The sequence below is a fragment of the Trichoderma evansii genome (assembly GCF_050947405.1).
Source record: "Trichoderma evansii strain SZMC 28006 chromosome Unknown GGI43scaffold_7, whole genome shotgun sequence".
Lineage (NCBI taxonomy): Eukaryota > Fungi > Ascomycota > Sordariomycetes > Hypocreales > Hypocreaceae > Trichoderma > Trichoderma evansii.
Genome location: NW_028145199.1, coordinates 387,857 through 404,670, shown reverse-complemented (window position 1 = coordinate 404,670; position 16,814 = coordinate 387,857). Strand labels below are relative to the sequence as shown.

The following is a 16,814-nucleotide window of genomic DNA, read 5'->3' as shown; positions in this document are numbered from 1 at the left end:
TCCGGCGATTTTGTTCGCCTTCTTCCTCGGTATCAGATTCCCATTTCAAATTACAAGGGTCGTATGCAGCGGCTAACACCAGGGTGCAGAGGCAAATAGCAATGCTCAGCCCCCATATCTTGCATCTCATATGCTCTTGCACTCAGCCAATGAGCAGTCAATGGTAGAGCCTCGTTTCTCAAACCCTCGCCAAAGGCATTTCCTCAAAATTCTCGACGAAATAAACCCGCAAATCTCAGCCATAATTTTTGATTGTCTATGTTTCATGTTAAAATCTTTACTGCTATTATTAATGCTACTTTCAAAAACCATATCCAGGTTTAGAATCCTTCTAATCAACGACGCAACTCCAGATATCCCTTGTAACATGCTTACAGACAACCCTAGTCCTTTAGCTGCTTGCGAAAAAACACTCGGTTGTATCCATCGTCGCTCTTCCTCTCTGTCTCTATATACCCAAATTTTGGATACAGGCTAATATTTTCATGCATTTTCTCATTAGTATATAGAGCCAGAGAATTGATACCCCTTTCTCTTGCCACTGCCTCTGCAAAATCCATCAGTGTACGGCCGTATCCTCGTCCCTGAGCTGCTGGCCCAACAACAACATTGCTGATGTTGACCACACCGCCTGTGTCATCTATGACAAGTGTAATCGCGCCAACGATTTCAGAGCCTTTGTCCTCAGAAATGATTTCCAAAATGAAAATATCTCGATCTTTGGGCAATTCGTTGTAATTTAGGAGCATAGGCGCTGGGGGCTTTCCCATCCGCTCTATGTATTTTGAGTAGCTGGCAATGACGATAGTCTGCAGAAAAGACAAATCTTCCACTGTGGCGTTTCTGATGTTGAGCCCTCTGTTTATTTCGTCTTGAGAGAGAACGGCCATGGTTATGAAGTGTTGATTGGAGCGCTCGATATCTGGTATATGATGACGCCAAGAGTTAAAGAGGCTCAACCGAAACAAAGCAGCTAACTTAAATACAACCGCAAACCAATCTAGTGACTCAGTAACCTCCGCTAGTCGGAAGATAGGATCAACCCCCTTGCACTGTATGTTTGAGCGACATTTTATTAACCAAAATAAGCAGGCAGACGATTAGGCAGGCGATTTCGCATTAAACTTCCTTCTGTATAAGCGACGAGATGTCGTTGCCATTTAGTTGGCAGAAAGGATGCAGGGCATATATCACATACCGCTAAACTACCACTAGGGATGCGAACTCACGTATAATGGCGGCGCACAGCATTCGGTAATCTCATTTAACGAGTCATATAGATTACCCTCGACGTCGACGTGCATCTCCAATTGGCGTGCAGAGCAATTAAGCCCGGAGATTAATGGTGGTGGCAGCCGCCACGTCTTACTATGTACATCTACAGTGGGAGCCCAATGAGCCCGATGATCTCATATTACACCCCGCAAGATGACGGACAGAGCTTTTGACTCGCATAGAAACTTCTTTCAGGGGGTAAGAGCCACGTTCAGGATGATACGAGGTCCAATTTTCTTATCCAATGCCTTTCTATAACCCTTTTTCATCGAGATGGCGATTCAATTCGTCTATCATCTAAGGCGTCAATAAAACTCACATTCATAGCTCATCTCTAATATGCGCAGTCTCATCCAACGGCTCCATCGCCATAATCTTCACCACCAAACTCGTCCAACCGGTAAAATGCTGAGTGCGCTGACCAGCACCTGTCTCCGGGTTGTACTGCTCCCATGCGAAGCCCGTCTCCTCCCAGCTCTTGTAGACCGTATCAACCAGGTTCGTGCGTAGCTTGTTGTACAAGCCCCTGGCTTGGCGCTGGAAAGGACCCTCTTGGGTGCCAATTTTCTGTAAAAAAGATAGTTAGTCAATGCATTTAAGAACAGCATGCAGTATGCAACACTTACATATAGCTGCGTCAATGCCATGTAGTTGATTGGCATCCAGACTGGGCTGCGCCAGTAATTCTCTTCAGTGCCGTACAGTGGATCTTGCTTGCTCAGACTGCGCAGCCCATGAGGGCTAAATAAGTGGTTCTCATCGCCAACCAGATCAAGGATCTTGCCCAGCTTGGCATCATCCGGCTGCATCAAACCGACCAAGAAGGGGAACACTGAGATATAGCCCTTGTGGCAGACGAGAGCGTGCTCCTCAAACTCATCAATGCTTGCATCGCAAAAGCATCCTTCCTTCTCAGACCAGTGAAGGTCATCAAGGTTGCGTTCGATAGCAAAAAGATTCTTCTTTAGCTCTTCAATCTCATCAGCCATGTTTAGTGCATCTGCAATATTGATGAGCGATTTGGTCATGAATCCAACCCAAGACATAAGGTCGACATGGAGCTCGCCAGGGTGAGGCGGCTGTGGCCGAGGGTAATCGTCCAAACCGCTGGTAAGGCAATGCGTCTCGGTTCGACCCCTCCACCTATATGCCTCCTTAGAAGAGAATGCTTCTCGATCGTATGCCTTGACTTGGCCCTTCTGTGTCTTGCGGAACCAATCGTATTGTCGTCGGAGAAGGGGATAGATCTTTTGAAGGAAATCTCCACCGAGTTCCAAGTTATCTAGATGCGCATTGTACAAAGATTGTCCCTGAGAGAGCTTCTCTTTCTCGGCAGGTGCGCTGCCGTTGGCGCTTCGTAGGCGTTCCATAAAATCCTCAATGATCAAGAATAGAGTCGGTGGGTTGGCGTAGTGGGGGTATTGGACCTGGAATTCCGGTGGCACTTTGCTTCTTGCCTCTGGGCCAAGAATCTGCTCACGGGGAATCCAACCATCGCTATCCATGGTATTATACCAGCTTTTGACAATTTCGAGGGTCAAGTCGATATCCCAGTCAGCAATTGGGATGAGATGGAATCCCTCGTCCCAAAAGAATCCTCGGGGAAAGAAGGGTCGCGATGGAACACTTGTGAATAGCTCATATGGGCCTTCAAGCTGCTGGGCCTTACGAGCTCGGGCCTCAGCTGTATCCTCCCAGAAGCCTTCGTTCTCTTCTTCATACTCATCCGCATAAGATCGATCGATCAATTGGTGGCCCTCAAAATATCCAATGCCTCCAATCAAATTAGAGAACATGCTCTTGCCAAATCTCTGATACTTTTCAGCCGTGTAAGGTGCCTTCAAATCAAAGACGCTTGAGAATCGCTCTCCAAAAGATTCTGAAGCCACTTTAATCTCTCGGGTGATGTCTTTGCTAGTCATATCTTTACCCGCAGAGCTGGATGAGAAGATGATGTCAAATTCGAATCCTCCCTCAAAGACTTTCTGAACGACATGAGCATTGCCACCGCCCGCCTGAGACTTCATGCGATAAATTTGCCATGGCGGAGGGAAATTTTCCTCGTCATAGTCCTTTTGCATATCTCTAATGGTATCTTGCATGAATTGGAACACTGCTGGCTTGGCCTGCCAGACGTCGTTCGCCGGAAGGCTAACACTTCGAACCACAGTCGTGTCTCCTCGTCGTGTCGCGCTTATGTCATGATCAGAAGTTGGATGGTTACCGGTTCCTTTGGTGATAACGACGTTATAATCTCCTAGGGAAGGGGAGCTTCCCTTGAAAGTGACATCACCCTCAAATCCGATTCCACCATTATCGTTGCCTTGGGCCACAAGGTCACCCAGTTCTTCTTGAGCAACGTAGTAGTGTACCAGGTATTTGCTGTCAGGGGGTGCATCATCTCGGACAGTTGCCTTAATCCTGGCGCCCCAACTGCCACCATGGCTACCCCCAGGGACTTTAATGAAAGAGATGGTGACATCAAGGCCGTTTCCTTCATCGTGAATGGTTTGAATACCACCAGTTCGTGCATCAAACTCATCCCAGCCATATCCATGAATGTCTTGGCCTTGTTCACATGTGTATCGGAATACTATATAACGGAAGGTTAGCAAGAAACTCATAAGGGTGGCTATCATCACATACAATTCTGGATATCCATGTAACCCTCAGCTCTTCCCCACATCAAACCTGTCCACAGGCCTTGAGGTAGCCTCGGCCTCACTCCGAAATAGAGGTTTGGCTTGTATGGACCCCATAGCAGACTCTGGTTGTTCAGACGGCCAATTTCGTTGATCAAGATGGATTCATCGCCAATAGCGGAGGCACCAGCTACCAGCGCAGCCGCTGAAGCCAGCAATTGGGCGAATTTCGCCATGATTGTTTTCTAGAGCTCAGCTCTATATATAGAGGTTCCTTACCAGAAGTATCTCTTCATAAAAAAAAAAAAAAGAAAACAGAGCAATGCTATGAAAGAACTGTCTTCTTCATTCAAGACAGCTGCCCGGCTACTGAGTGAACACGGTGGCGCTGGCCTTGGTGGGTGAATGCAAGGCTGATGAGCTACAGTGGATAAAAGCTCCAGAGCCCTACACATAGCCAATCAAGGCTCCCTGATAAGCCGCCCCAGCCACTGCCTCAGCCTCTTACCCCTGTAATCCATTGTCTTCAGCCTGGCCAAAATATTCTAAACTTTAGCAGCGACACTACCCGACGTCATATCCTGATTGCTACCAACCAAAGAAATTTCTTCACATCCTTTTCTTCTGTTAGGAAAATTTCAAGATAACGTACACAATATGAGCGATTCACGTCGGGCTAGACGGCCTGACAGCCGTCAAATGTGGGATGAATCAGACCGTCGCGACAGGAACCCTCCTCGAGACCGAGACCGGGACCGAGATCGCGAGCGCGGCTGGGACAATCGAGACAGGGGAAAGGGCCGTGACCGTGATCGAGGACGAGACCGCCGAGGCTACAGATCACGATCGCGAGACCGACGCGACAACCAGAATGATCGCTCCGTGTCACCGGATAACCACCGACGGGATCGTGGAGGAGACAGAAACCGAGGCGGCAGAGATCGGCGCGGAGGACGAGACGGCGATAGACGAGAGAGCCCTCGTCGGTATGACGACAGAGATGACCGTGATGGCTATAATAGAGACAGGAGATGTAAGAAGCCCCCCGAACAAAGAAGACGTATCCTCTTGCTAACCAAGCGACACAGCAAATTACCGTGACGACCGTCGCCGCTCAGCCTCCCCTCCTTCACACCCCTCCGCTCTTCCCACCCGCCCTCACCCCGAAAGCAGCGCTCGAAAGCCTCAATCCGACGCCGCAAAGCGGACAGACACGAGAAGCCCTTCACCCCGTCGTGATCGCGACTCCAGGCGAAACGCACCCGGTTCGCCGAGCAGGATGGAGCAGGACGATTATGACGAGGACATCGAAGTCGAGGGCCAAGACGATGACGGTCTTGCCGCTATGCAGGCCATGATGGGCTTCGGCGGCTTCGGTACGACAAAGAACAAGAAAGTGGTGGGTAATAACGCCGGCGGCGTGCGAAAGGAGAAGAAGTCGGAGTATCGCCAGTACATGAACCGACAAGGAGGTTTCAACAGACCATTGAGTCCGTCACGATGAGAGGCAGCTTGCTGAACAAATATTGACGTACCATCCTGTTCTTTTCCGTTTCTGCTTTTTTTTTTTTTTTTTTTTCCTTTTTTTTTCTGGTGTAACGATATCCATAATGGCATAGCACTCTGGGTTCTATCATTTTTCAGACCTAACACCTCCCCTGGTATAGAATGGAGCATTGAAATTATATAATTAAATACAAAAGACATGTTAAATCTTTCACTACAAGAAAAATAAAAGTCCTACTTATACAGCTAAACTACCTGTGCAATAAAAACGAAATGTAAATTACCATGTATTAATACTCATTCAATATCAGCGCTTAAACACAGCCAACAAACATATCTATGTATAGCATATACTCCCGCAGATCCCACACACTGACTAACTTCGCTAAAGCTTCAATTATGCCATAGGGAAAAAGTGAGCAGCAAAGGGCGAGTAAAGTAAGAAGGAAAAAAAGAGTGATTAATGTCTCCTCGTCTCGCCTCTCGTGGCTGCTGTAGTTATACATTAAGTATATATGTATAGTGCTTGCTGACATAACAGGGTGTGTGTATACATATATGCTGATCCATGGATTATCTGCTCATGGGGTATTCTTTTTTTCTTCTTCTAGAAAAATACACGAAGCAATGCTTATTCCTGCATCTTCTCGGGCTCCTCTGGCTTGCTGTCCTCGCCAACAATCTCCTCACCCTTCACTTCCTCAGTCTTCACTTCTTCCGTCTGCATTTCCTCCATCTTCGCCTCCGTCGGCGACATTATTGTCTCCTCCTCTTGTCCTGGCGTGCTTGGTGTTGGTGGTGCTTCCTCTGCTATTGATAATATAGAGGCTTCGTCCTTCGGTTCTACCGTGCTCGAAGCCCTCTCTCTTCGCCTCCTCCTTGCTCTTCGTTCCTCTTCAGCCGTCTGTCTCCTTGCCTTTCTCAATGTCTCTCTCCTCTCGATATCCGCCTCGTCATTTCCGTCGCCTTCACGCATTCCCTGCAATAACGCCGCAGCGCGATCAGCCACGTCATCTTCCTCATGACCATCCCGAGAAGGAGGAGGAAGAGATGGCGAAGCTTGTGCATCTCCCTCTTCAGTGATAGCTGGCTCAGAATTGGTGAGATTAGCTTCGACTGCTGGGTTTTCGTTGGGATCATGGATCTGTTGACCGGAGGCTACGCGGACCTGGTGGCGGTCCTTCAAGCGGGCACGGCGGCGACGGTCTCTCTGATCCCGTACCTGTGGTGCGGCTGCTCGAAGTCTCTCAAGGAGAGAGTCCATAGCACCAGTGCTTGATGGCGATATAGGCCCATTGTCTAAGGCGCTTGCAGCCTTTACCGCCGCCTGCTTGCGCTTCATAGAAGCTTCGTTGCGCTTTCTCGTTTCCTCCAACTGAACGTTCTTGTCGCGAGACTTCTTCCATTCGATCACAAATGTGGCCAGCTTGGTGAAGAAATCTCTTCGGGCATTTTCATCCGCTGGGTCTTCTCCGTAGAACAACATAATATCCTTGTAAGTCTTCATCATCTCTTCCAAGTAGACTTGCATCTGTTCTGCCTTTCTCCTGGCTTCCTTCATCACCCTCTGGACAACTTGGCCTACACGATCCTGGGGGTGGAATTTCTTGGGATCGCTCAAGTTACCATTGTCTAATGACATTTGAACATTCTTCACATTATCAATGTACTTCTTAGCGTCGGTCTGAAGTTGTTCAATATTGATCTTTTGCGCCGTCGTAACGGCAAGAATGTCGTCTGCGAATCCTTCCCATTCTGGGTATTGATTTCGCACGATACGCTCGACAAGATCGGCCAGCGTCGACTCATTCTTATCATCCTTGACCATACCCAGTCTAGCGAGAGAGCTAAGCTTGAAACCACGGGCCTGCTTGTTGGCATCGTTCATGTAGTTTCCGATATCCAAAATGAGACCAAGGACATTCATAAGAGCGACGGAATCTCTCAATGACTCAGAGACAGTCACGACGTCCTGCATCTTGGAAATAATCTCATCGTAATCGACTTCGAAACTCTGCGTAAGTGCAAGCGCCCTCATTCTGCTCTTCCAGTAATGGTGTAACTCAAATGCCGTGTATAAGTATAACTGATCCTGTCGTGTGAGCTCCTCGGGGTCCATTTCTCGTGTTTGGTTCGTTGCATCTGGCCCTGTCAAGTCTTTACTATACGGAGCCATCTGTTTGGCAACATTATCGTTGATGTTGCACATATCATCCTTTGATAAGAAGTCCATGATACCCTGGTTTGTGATTATGATGTCGTCACAGTGGATGATCATCTGTACAATCTTTTCAACAGAGGATTGAGAATGCTTGGCAAAGGCGATTTCTAAAGGATTCACTCTTGTTAGCCCCAATCCTTGAAAATATAGAGAATTTCAACATAAAAAAATCATATACATACCAAACGCTTTCCGCAAGTCGGATGATATGAGCTGTTTCTTATCATCCTTCTTACCACCGGTTCCACCAATCTTCTTAATCTCCTTGGCAACGAAAAGCTTCTCGACTTCGTCCAAGATACCTCTCCGACTAAGTTCGTTGTACTTCTCTTCTCGCTCTTCGACGGATGGGGTGTGAGCTGCCCAGTGACTGGTCTCAGGGGTATCGACCTTCTCCCAGTGAAGAGCCTTAAGTTTCTTCTTAGGCCGCATCACTGGTAAGCCAACAGAAGGCGCGGCAGTGAAGGCAGGTTTCTGAGGTAAGTAGTGACCAGACATGGCACCAGGCATCCCAGGAGGCGGCGGTGGAGGCGGCGGCATGCCCTTGGCACCAGGCATAGGGGGTGGTGGAGGAGGCGGTGGCATTCCTCCCATACCGGGCATGGGCGGCGGAGGTGGTGGAGGCGCGGGGAATGAGCCCGGCATCGGTGGGGGAGGAGGTGGAGGCGGCGGAGGTGGGACACCGGGTAATTGACCGGGCATAGGGGGAGGTGGTGGAGGCGGAGGCGGAGGGGGGCCGGTGACCTCGACTTTGGGGGCCTCGCCTTCTGCCGGGGTGATGGGAGAAGACGATTCCATGCTCGGGGGTGATGGGCCGGTCGTGGTGCCGTCGTCTGCTTCGGAATCGCTGCCGTCGTATCGCTTGACCTTTGAAACAACCTCGCCCATAAGTTGAGCCTGCTGCTTCGGATCGACAACTGGACGCCTCATCTCGATTAATCTCGGGCGCTCGATAACGACACCCTCTTCGTCAAGATCAACATCGTCTTCGCCAATAACACTCTCACGCTTAGCCGGCCTTCGGGAAGCCCTCGGCTGGCGATGAATAGTTCCGAGCATACTGTTTGTGAAATCTCTGGGCGGAGTACCGCCTCCTGGAGGCGTGCCCGGCTCATCATCACCATCCATGGCTTCTCTGAGAGCGCGAAGGCGATCAGAGGGGCCGTCAGTATCTCCCCAGATTCTACCTTCCAGCTTATACTGAGTCTTTTGGCGCTCAAGCTGCTTCGCCAGACGCTCCATAAGGCGTTCACGGTCGAGAATGCCCTGCATCTGTGCTGAGTTGTCCTTGCCAGGCTTACCACCGGCGCTGACCTTAGCAGCGTTAGATGCCGCGATGTCTTGGGCGTCTCGCAACATGAGGTACAGCTCTCTCGTCTCAAGCTCATAACGCTGTGCCTCTTTGGCTCGAACGCTTTGAATGTTATTTAATTCGACTTTGAGGCCATCAGCTTGGCGTCTCTGAGCTTCGATAAATCGAGTCTGCTCGTCTAGCTGCTTCTGTAATTTAGCCACGAGGCCATCAGCTCCAAGCTCCAACTTGGCCCTCATCTCGTCTCGCTCCGCCATGGCGGCTTCAGCGATCTGGCGAGATTCCAACGCTTCATCGAGTGCCTGTCGAGCTTCGGAATCAGTGTGCAGCTTGTCCAGCAGACTCTGGACCGTAAAATTGAGACTCTGCTTGAGGTCCATATTTGGCAGACGGCGATCCATGGCAACATAGCTAAGCATCGAATCGACAAGCTGAAACATTCGCAGCCGCTCCTCGCCATCGCTGGCGCGGATAAGCAGAAGATGCTGCAGCGCAGACACAAAGTAGTCGTGTGTCTTGGTTCCGTGCAGCCGTTGCTGGATAGTGTCGGCAATTTGTATAGGGTCGGTCAAATCCTTGAGATCCCCCTCGACATTATCCTTCATGCTGGTGTTCTCCCTCTCGAGCATATCCTCATAATCAATAGCCTCGTTGGTACGGAACCGATCAATCTGCTTGTCCAGCAGCTCGTATTGAAACCCCTCCATCTTGGTCAAGATTCTCTTGATGCCACAAGCGTGAAACTGAGCTCTAATGTGAACTCTCATCTGGAGATCTTTTTCAGGGGCGTCGATGATCATGTTGACCAGCATCAGAGTAGCAACCGCATATTCCATCAACAGGTTCTCCATTCCAATACCTCCGGTGCGAAGCTCATCGCTGGCACCCACGAGACTGCCCATCTTTCCTCGTCCGTCAACGGTAACCTCCACCAGTCGCATCCAAGCATCGAATCTTCCATTTTCGCCCGCCTGTGCCTTGACTTCATCCAAAGCCTGAATGACTTTCACATGTCCCTCGCCATGGTTTCCCCACGTACAGAGGAAGGTCAAGATTTCGCTCACAAGCTTCCGGGTAGTGAGTCGAGAGGAAATCAGGCATGTGGCCAATGCCAACAAAACCTTTGACTGCATCAGGGCATCGTCGGCACCGAATTTGTTGTTCATCAAGGCCTTGAGACATTTTACAATGTCGTATTCGCGATCCAGATTCTTCTCTAATCGGGTGTCGACTGTCGTCGAAGAAGCCGGTCCTCCGTTGGTGTTCTTCCTATTGATCTTGAGCAACAGAGTGACCAGGGCCACTTGTCCCTGGCATTCGACAAATCGCTTCACCCAGCCGATCTGTTGTGTTCTCAGATTGACTTCGAGGGACCCCATACCCTTCGCATCCAGCTTGTCCTCCATGACCCGCCTGACATACCATTCTGGGGTGCCCTCCTCATCGGAGTAAGTCGTTACGTCGGGCGTGGTATATTGGTTAGCTCTGGCGGTTTGCTTTCGTTTCTGCTCTCCTTGCCATTCTGTTAGGCGATCTTGGTGCAGCAATGTCCATTTCTTCTCTGCGGGGTAGGCCATCATCTGCCTCCTGGCCTGCTCGGGGAGGTTGTGCCATCCTCGCTTCTGCATGAGCTGCATGAACATCTGCTCGACTACGTAGTTGTCATCGGGTTTGGGGAAGTAGAAGCCGTCGTGGGACGCCGGGCCGTAAGCGCTCATTTTCGATAACCTGTGCGACTCGCGGGGAGAGTGAGGCGTAAAATGTGAGCTTCCGGGCGGCGTCGGCGCAAGTGTGGTGTGCGAAGAGCGGGCTGAAGCCGGGTTAAGGTAGCCACCGCCACCGCCGCCACCGTGCGGGTTGTTGAAGCTCTCTCCGGAGGATCGAGCATAGTAGGGGTTCTGGTAGGAATCGTACCGGACAGGATACGAGCCGTTGGTCGAGGAGCTGGCCGTGCTAGCACGAACAGCTCCTCCAGGCCCGGATCCCGGACCCCATTGCTGGTATTGTGCCTGCTTGCCCGTGGTGGCCATGGTGATGTTGTTGACTGGCATGTTGGATGATGTGCTCGGCCGTACAGGAGTGTGGGGGTGAGAGTTTTGGCTGGCCATGGTTGACGGGTCGATGGACGGATACTGGTGGAAGTCGAATCCGGGGACGTTGAGCTGGTGAGGCACAGGCTCGCGGCGCTGTGGTGGCCCTTGATCAGGCCTGGGGAGAAACTCGAGAGAGACTGGCGATCGAGAGCCTGGGGGGCCGTCGTAGGGGATGGACGTGATCACACCCGCCATCTGGTTGATGCCAGCATCAGGAGAACCGGGTTGGTCGACCGAAATCGACGACGACTCCCGCTTGTGGCGCGAGGAGCGCGAAGAAATTATGGACGCCGTTTCGAATTGTTCTGACGAGCTCTTGGGATCGATGTCGGTGTAGCGCTTTTCGGCGCGGTGCTTGCCTCGAGAGAAGAGAGATCTGCCGCTGGAAGACTGTCTTGACTTATCGGCAGCGGACGACATGATAATTGATCGTGGAGAGAAGTGGGTAGGCGAAACACGTAACGGCAGCGGAGTACGAGCCCTGGACCGCTCGCATGATGGAGGCCTAATTTGCCGGCGAAAGAGGGACAGACAGGGCTGGGCCTGCAGTGGGGGGAGGGGGATCTAAAGGACCTATTGGCTGGCCTCGGTTTTGGAGTTTCTTTTTGGTTTTAGCTTTCTTTTTCGTCTTTCAGTCGTTCGTCTGGTCCTTCTCATTTAAGGCCTCTGCTGCTGCTCTGTTCCTTGTCGGCTCTCGAAAGATGGACGTTTGCGCTTGTTCAAGGCTGCGATGGCGCGAGGTTTGAGGTTTTGGAGCAAGGCTGAGGTGCTACAGAGGACGGGGCCGCTGAAGGGCCTGGGAAAGGTGGTTAGCGATAGGGGGCGGGGGCCGTAGCGGCAGAATCAAATCAATCAATGACTGGCGGCACGCACACACACCTGCGCCAGAGGAGTGGGGATTTATTATGGGATGGATTTTTATGGATTTTTCAGCTTTCTTCTATCTCATTTCTTAGGTAATGTATTCTATCTAATTGCTCTTCAGCTCAAGGCTGTAAAAAGGAAAGAGAAGCTGAGGCTGAAAGAACGATGCTCAAAAGCAGACGCTTCCTTGTAAAGGAAAATAAGAACAAGATAACATAAGGGTCCCCCTGACAAAGACTGCCGCAGACGAACATAAGCAGGGGGTCTGCCGCTTTTAGGCTCGCTCAGTGGCGAAGCTCAGGGAACAGCGACCGAGCCTGTCCTGTAGCTCTTTTTGGGTCAACCACTAAAAGCACCTAAAAGCGCTAAAAGTGGCGCCGACGGGCTAGGCTGCCCGAAAGCGCTGAAGCAGAACATCGAGGCAGGCAAGGCCAGCGGTGATTGGGCGCTAGGCTGGCGCTGACTTCAGTTGACTGTGGCCCCTAATGGTTGGCGCCGCAGCATCGACGGGCCTAATTGGGTCCTCGGTGCATGTGGATCGCTGGTATATGGGCAATCGAGGATAGATTATCCATAATCGACGACAGGCGGGAAATGAGGACCAGGGAGGTGGAGGAGAATTTATTTAGAAGTGGCTGCTGCTGCCAGAAAAATGATGACATGTGCGACCTGGAAGAAAAAGAGAGAGACTTCCTTGAACCTCAAAGGTGGCCTCTTCTTGCGTATTATTGAAGAGGAGCTATCCCTAATAGGCGCGGCATTCAAAGCCAGCGAAACTCTCAATACGAACCGAGGTGCTTCATCTATAGAGTTCCAGAGTCGCATCTACTAATATGGCGCATGAATTATTGCAGTACTTGTGATACTTACTGTACATGCTACCCAGGACCGCTAGTACGCCCGTACTCTCGCCGCAGTGTATTACGTACAAAGTGCATCAGTCTTAGGTAGCGTATAGATTATCGAGCTGCGGAGTACATCTAGTATTAGTCTAGACATCGTCATGAGATGAGGCTCTAGAATAGGGACATCTGTAGCAATCTCCAACAGCCGAGCGACAATTACAGAGCTCCCAGCCCATGGTAGAGACGTCGGGGGTCCCTCGTCTTATCAGTGGGGAAGCCGACTTGGTCCATGCCACGCATCTAGAATGCGCCCGTGGAAGCGTCCAATGTCCGATCCCGTGGACCTGCCGAGCGATGCCATAGTAAGCCCACGCGATCTCCCAGCAGTTGGTTATCCGTCAAGTTTCAGGTGCCGTAATAGTAAGGTAGCACAGGTACTATTGCCTGGTCTATATATATTAGTACCTATACTACCGTACATGTAGCAATTGTCTGAGTGTGAAGAGACACTTGTGTTGGTTGGTAGCACTGCATATACAACTATTACATCATCATCTACCGAATACCATTGCAAGCGCATTGTGCCAAGCTACCAATACAAAGAGACGCCATCGTGACATTCTTTGCATTATTAACCAGCTTCGTATAAACCAGCTGAAGGCAATATTATATTGATCCCGAGAAATACCTAGAAATAGACTCTCCCCGTTCCCCAACAAGCCTAGCCCAGCGGTGTCCCAGCGGGCTCCTTTAGCGCTTCCGGGGTACGTAACTCACCCGTTCCGGGCTGGCGGCCTGTCGTCGCAATTGCGTTGCGCCTTGGCTTCATCCCGTTGTCAGCACCTTCAAAGAAACACCAACACCAAGCGCAAACTTGCCTTGTTCTACTTGCTCGCTCGCTCGCTCCGTGGCTAGGGGCCTGCCCTAATACCATGATCGCCATATCGCCTCGAACGAGCAGCATCCAGTAGATCAAGAAATCATCCCCAAAAATACCCCGAGGCTTCACTTTTAAAAATAGAAGCCAAAATGGGTGACACACTAGTCGTCGTCAAAGTAAGCCTCATGTGCCCATTCTCTGTCTGCTGAGACATCAAACTAGCCACGTATCTACGGCTTTTTCGCTTCTCGTTTATTATGCCGCAGCAGAGCTAACCGACCCGCCATTGTCAAAGACGCTCGTCATCCCCGCCGTCATCTCGCTCATCCTCTTCCTCGTGTTTACCTTCGTCATCGTCCCAATATGGCGCCACTACCGCCTCCGCTATAGCCAGTACCTCCCCATCGATGCCATCTCCGAACACACAACCGGGTGGCGCTACCGCATCACCAACCGCCTCATCAGACTCGCCAGCGTCCCCTTCACATGGAGGAGGAATAGGGAGGTGGCCTCTGGCGCCGTTGACCTCGAAGAGGGAGAAGAGTTGGGAGAGATAGACGACGACATCCGGCAGGTGCTTGAGGCTATTGCGCGGTCGAGACAGGGAGCTGAAACCACGAGACGGCTCAGCCGAGAGTAAGTTTTTCTTTATGGCGACAGACACTCAGATATGCTGCGTTCCATGCCGGCTAACTTTATACAAGGCTAGAGGAGGGTTTTATCGACGACAGCGACTCTTCAGATTCGGACTGAAAGAAAATATATGGGCAATAGACAGAAAAGGGAAAGCCAAGCATACTATCCATCGCATAATATTTCCAAACCGCTTCCTTCAGGCTGTAAAAGGCTTGACTTGCCCCAAAGGCGAACCAGCCCTTTATAACTCGCCGAAGACTATTCCATACTGGCTGACAGAATAGCTAGCGCTTGGATCTCCCTCTGTATAATATCACGTTTTAGACATTGTCCTCTCAGCACCACAGATTATTCATCAACTAGTGCAGCTTAGTTGGATAACGTTCCCATTGTTTCAATAATAATAGAGAAATATAGAGTCATATACATAAACAGGAAGATAAAATCGTTACCAAACGCTAGCTCCCCCAGGCAACCCTTGCTCTTGATATCATTTCAACATTTTTACTCCAAGTAACTGCCAAGCATCGCTGAATGAAGCATCGCTAAAACCGTTTGCGTATCAATCAAAGGGTATAAGAAGACTGAACGACAAGGAAAAAAGAAAAAAAAGATAAAGACAAAACAAGAAAACCACTCTGTACCCAAGTAATAACCCCGCTATTACCTCCTGCTTCATAACCGCTTGAAAAAATCTCCAGATTCAATGAAGGTCCTGCAAATATTGATTACGTATAACGTCGTCTGTTAACGCTTCTTGTGGCAGCATTAACAACGCCTCAACGGGAACGTATCCGCCTCTCACCCACTCATTTATCCACCAAAACGATTGTCTGCGATGCATCTCTGACTCGGCTTTGTATCTTAGTTTTCTTACTCCCGATAGTAGCTTCTTGCTAAAGGGAGGTCTTCGGAAACGAAGCACGTCCATGACTTTATGCAGCCTCCCTCTCCGGTTTTCAATCGCGTCTCGCACCAAAACAACCTCTGTTGCTTGAAGCCGCTTGATGTCATTACTCAACCTTTTACCCTCTCCCTTTCTGCAGAACTCATAAGCCGATGGAATGGTAGTAGCTGTGACGTCGGTATGCAATTGATATGGCGTAGAACCGTATGGCTTGGTAAGGTGACCACAGTGGTGTCGGAGGCTGATACAGTGGTGAGGGCATCTGACTTGGTCTGTATCAAGAAGTCCGCTCAATATCCATCCGTACAGGCAGCTGATCCCGAAAGAATGTCCACAGGGGAGATGGACTTTAAGCTCGCGATTTTCTCTGTATTCAAATCCGCACAAGTAACAAGCATTAGGATTACTCGTGTGCCTGCTGATCTCCACGATGTGTTCTGATGATAAATCCAACAGTGGCATATTAGGCAGTTGATTTACTGAAGGGTGAATTGGTTCCATCAGGGGAGCTGGGGGGTTTGTATTCAAGTCACTCATCATACTAACCTCAAATGGACTCTGTATAGAAGAACTACTGGACCCTTGGATGGTTAAACTCGAAGGCGTACTTGGAATAGCAGAAGCGTCTACTCCAATTATTCCGATTGAGTTTGAGAAACTAAAACGAGAGACAGGTACATCGACTTCCGAAGGATTTTCATCCAGAATATGCTCGGCCGGAATCCCCAACGCGACCCCAGCTGGCGATCCCGATGGAGTCAGCGCTGCAGCAGAGTTGATTGTCAAGAGTGATGGACTTCTCCTACGAGGACTTTTGCAAGAACCGTTGTCAGAGCGTACGATAGGGATTGTCTCCTGTGTGATTGTCTTGGTGACTGTGATTTCAAGTTTCTCAGGCTGTTGCGGCCCCGAGTCAGTGGTTCTCTTTATCCGAGCCAACGGGAGCCTCAATGACTGTTGGAGCCGATGTTTGAATGGCAGCGTTGATTGTCCAACTCCCATTGCTCTTTTTCTTCTTCTGCAAAGTGGCAGTCGGATTTGATGATTGCGTGATGGCGCCCATAGCGAAATCGGCGATATAATGAGTTGACGATATAAGATAGATAAGCGATTTGACGTATTGTGTATTGTAGATGACTATAAGGCTTGGAAAGAAAGCTTGGTTATGCAATGCTTTGCAAGATATCCATTCAAGGCTTTGGAGTTTGGATGTGGCGTGTTGAGTTTAGGTTGTTAGTCTAACATGCTCTAGGCTTATTCAAACTGCGGTTGTCTGGGCAATTGCAGCCTCCTTGTTCAAATACATTTACCATGGAAAGTCCGACTTTGGTGTTTATATGGCACAAATCAGGCCTTTCACAACGCTGCCTGCTAGGTAGTATCTACTTGGATAGTAATGGATAATCATTTCGTGGCTGGTGCTTGCCTTGAGTGCCAGCTCCTACAAGTCTATTGAAATTTTTTAAACAATTCTAATGCATCTAACAAACTCGTGGGATAGTTTATGCAACTGTCAGTCTTCGGTAGAAGCTCATGATATACAATGCGCTGCTTCAGCCAAGTAGTGACATGTGCCACAACATAATAAGGGTTCATCTATCCAAATCTTCATTTTTACTTATTTTCTTGTATT

General features: G+C 49.8%; 6 protein-coding genes across 6 annotated transcripts; 2 read left to right on the top strand and 4 right to left on the bottom strand.

Annotated features, from left to right (window-relative positions):
* Window positions 1–179: 179 nt before the first annotated feature.
* On the bottom strand, window positions 180–1,381 carry GGI43DRAFT_343182 (acyl-CoA N-acyltransferase). Its single transcript, XM_083202164.1, has 2 exons — window positions 1,199–1,381; window positions 180–922 (listed from the first exon to the last, which is right to left on the bottom strand). The coding sequence occupies exon 2, from the start codon at window positions 888–890 to the stop codon at window positions 384–386; it is 507 nt and encodes a 168-aa protein (XP_083061599.1). The 5' UTR covers window positions 891–922; window positions 1,199–1,381; the 3' UTR covers window positions 180–383.
* GGI43DRAFT_402175 (mannosyl-oligosaccharide glucosidase) lies at window positions 1,199–4,232 on the bottom strand. Its single transcript, XM_083205658.1, has 3 exons — window positions 3,922–4,232; window positions 1,902–3,868; window positions 1,199–1,842 (listed from the first exon to the last, which is right to left on the bottom strand). The coding sequence occupies exons 1-3, from the start codon at window positions 4,151–4,153 to the stop codon at window positions 1,597–1,599; spliced, it is 2,445 nt and encodes an 814-aa protein (XP_083061598.1). The 5' UTR covers window positions 4,154–4,232; the 3' UTR covers window positions 1,199–1,596.
* Window positions 4,233–4,346: 114 nt separating this feature from the next.
* GGI43DRAFT_343207 (SNUT3/LISCH7 family protein) lies at window positions 4,347–5,684 on the top strand. The gene is made up of 2 exons (XM_083202167.1): window positions 4,347–4,950; window positions 5,006–5,684. Exons 1-2 carry the CDS (start codon window positions 4,575–4,577, stop codon window positions 5,419–5,421), a joined length of 792 nt encoding a protein of 263 aa, XP_083061597.1. The 5' UTR covers window positions 4,347–4,574; the 3' UTR covers window positions 5,422–5,684.
* Window positions 5,685–5,839: 155 nt separating this feature from the next.
* Window positions 5,840–12,001, bottom strand: GGI43DRAFT_343190 (formin homology family protein). Its single transcript, XM_083202165.1, has 2 exons — window positions 7,827–12,001; window positions 5,840–7,751 (listed from the first exon to the last, which is right to left on the bottom strand). The coding sequence occupies exons 1-2, from the start codon at window positions 11,467–11,469 to the stop codon at window positions 6,055–6,057; spliced, it is 5,340 nt and encodes a 1,779-aa protein (XP_083061596.1). The 5' UTR covers window positions 11,470–12,001; the 3' UTR covers window positions 5,840–6,054.
* A 1,609-nt stretch (window positions 12,002–13,610) lies between these two features.
* On the top strand, window positions 13,611–14,888 carry GGI43DRAFT_343162 (uncharacterized protein). Its single transcript, XM_083202163.1, has 3 exons — window positions 13,611–13,814; window positions 13,934–14,274; window positions 14,343–14,888. Exons 1-3 carry the CDS (start codon window positions 13,788–13,790, stop codon window positions 14,389–14,391), a joined length of 417 nt encoding a protein of 138 aa, XP_083061595.1. The 5' UTR covers window positions 13,611–13,787; the 3' UTR covers window positions 14,392–14,888.
* A 1-nt stretch (window position 14,889) lies between these two features.
* Window positions 14,890–16,469, bottom strand: GGI43DRAFT_343159 (uncharacterized protein). The gene has a single exon (XM_083202162.1). The coding sequence runs from the start codon at window positions 16,181–16,183 to the stop codon at window positions 14,978–14,980; it is 1,206 nt and encodes a 401-aa protein (XP_083061594.1). The 5' UTR covers window positions 16,184–16,469; the 3' UTR covers window positions 14,890–14,977.
* Between the last annotated feature and the right edge of the window lie 345 nt (window positions 16,470–16,814).

Coding starts and splice junctions, on each gene's coding strand:
- GGI43DRAFT_343182 (XM_083202164.1), bottom strand. CDS start 890: ATGGCCGTTCTCTCTCAAGACGAAATAAACAGAGGGCTCAACATCAGA.
- GGI43DRAFT_402175 (XM_083205658.1), bottom strand. CDS start 4,153: ATGGCGAAATTCGCCCAATTGCTGGCTTCAGCGGCTGCGCTGGTAGCT. Junction 3,869..3,921: donor TTACATGGATATCCAGAATT/GTATGTGATGAT, acceptor TCCGTTATATAG/TATTCCGATACACATGTGAA. Junction 1,843..1,901: donor TGGCATTGACGCAGCTATAT/GTAAGTGTTGCA, acceptor TCTTTTTTACAG/AAAATTGGCACCCAAGAGGG.
- GGI43DRAFT_343207 (XM_083202167.1), top strand. CDS start 4,575: ATGAGCGATTCACGTCGGGCTAGACGGCCTGACAGCCGTCAAATGTGG. Junction 4,951..5,005: donor CTATAATAGAGACAGGAGAT/GTAAGAAGCCCC, acceptor CAAGCGACACAG/CAAATTACCGTGACGACCGT.
- GGI43DRAFT_343190 (XM_083202165.1), bottom strand. CDS start 11,469: ATGTCGTCCGCTGCCGATAAGTCAAGACAGTCTTCCAGCGGCAGATCT. Junction 7,752..7,826: donor CGACTTGCGGAAAGCGTTTG/GTATGTATATGA, acceptor TGAATCCTTTAG/AAATCGCCTTTGCCAAGCAT.
- GGI43DRAFT_343162 (XM_083202163.1), top strand. CDS start 13,788: ATGGGTGACACACTAGTCGTCGTCAAA. Junction 13,815..13,933: donor ACACACTAGTCGTCGTCAAA/GTAAGCCTCATG, acceptor CCATTGTCAAAG/ACGCTCGTCATCCCCGCCGT. Junction 14,275..14,342: donor ACGAGACGGCTCAGCCGAGA/GTAAGTTTTTCT, acceptor ACTTTATACAAG/GCTAGAGGAGGGTTTTATCG.
- GGI43DRAFT_343159 (XM_083202162.1), bottom strand. CDS start 16,183: ATGGGAGTTGGACAATCAACGCTGCCATTCAAACATCGGCTCCAACAG.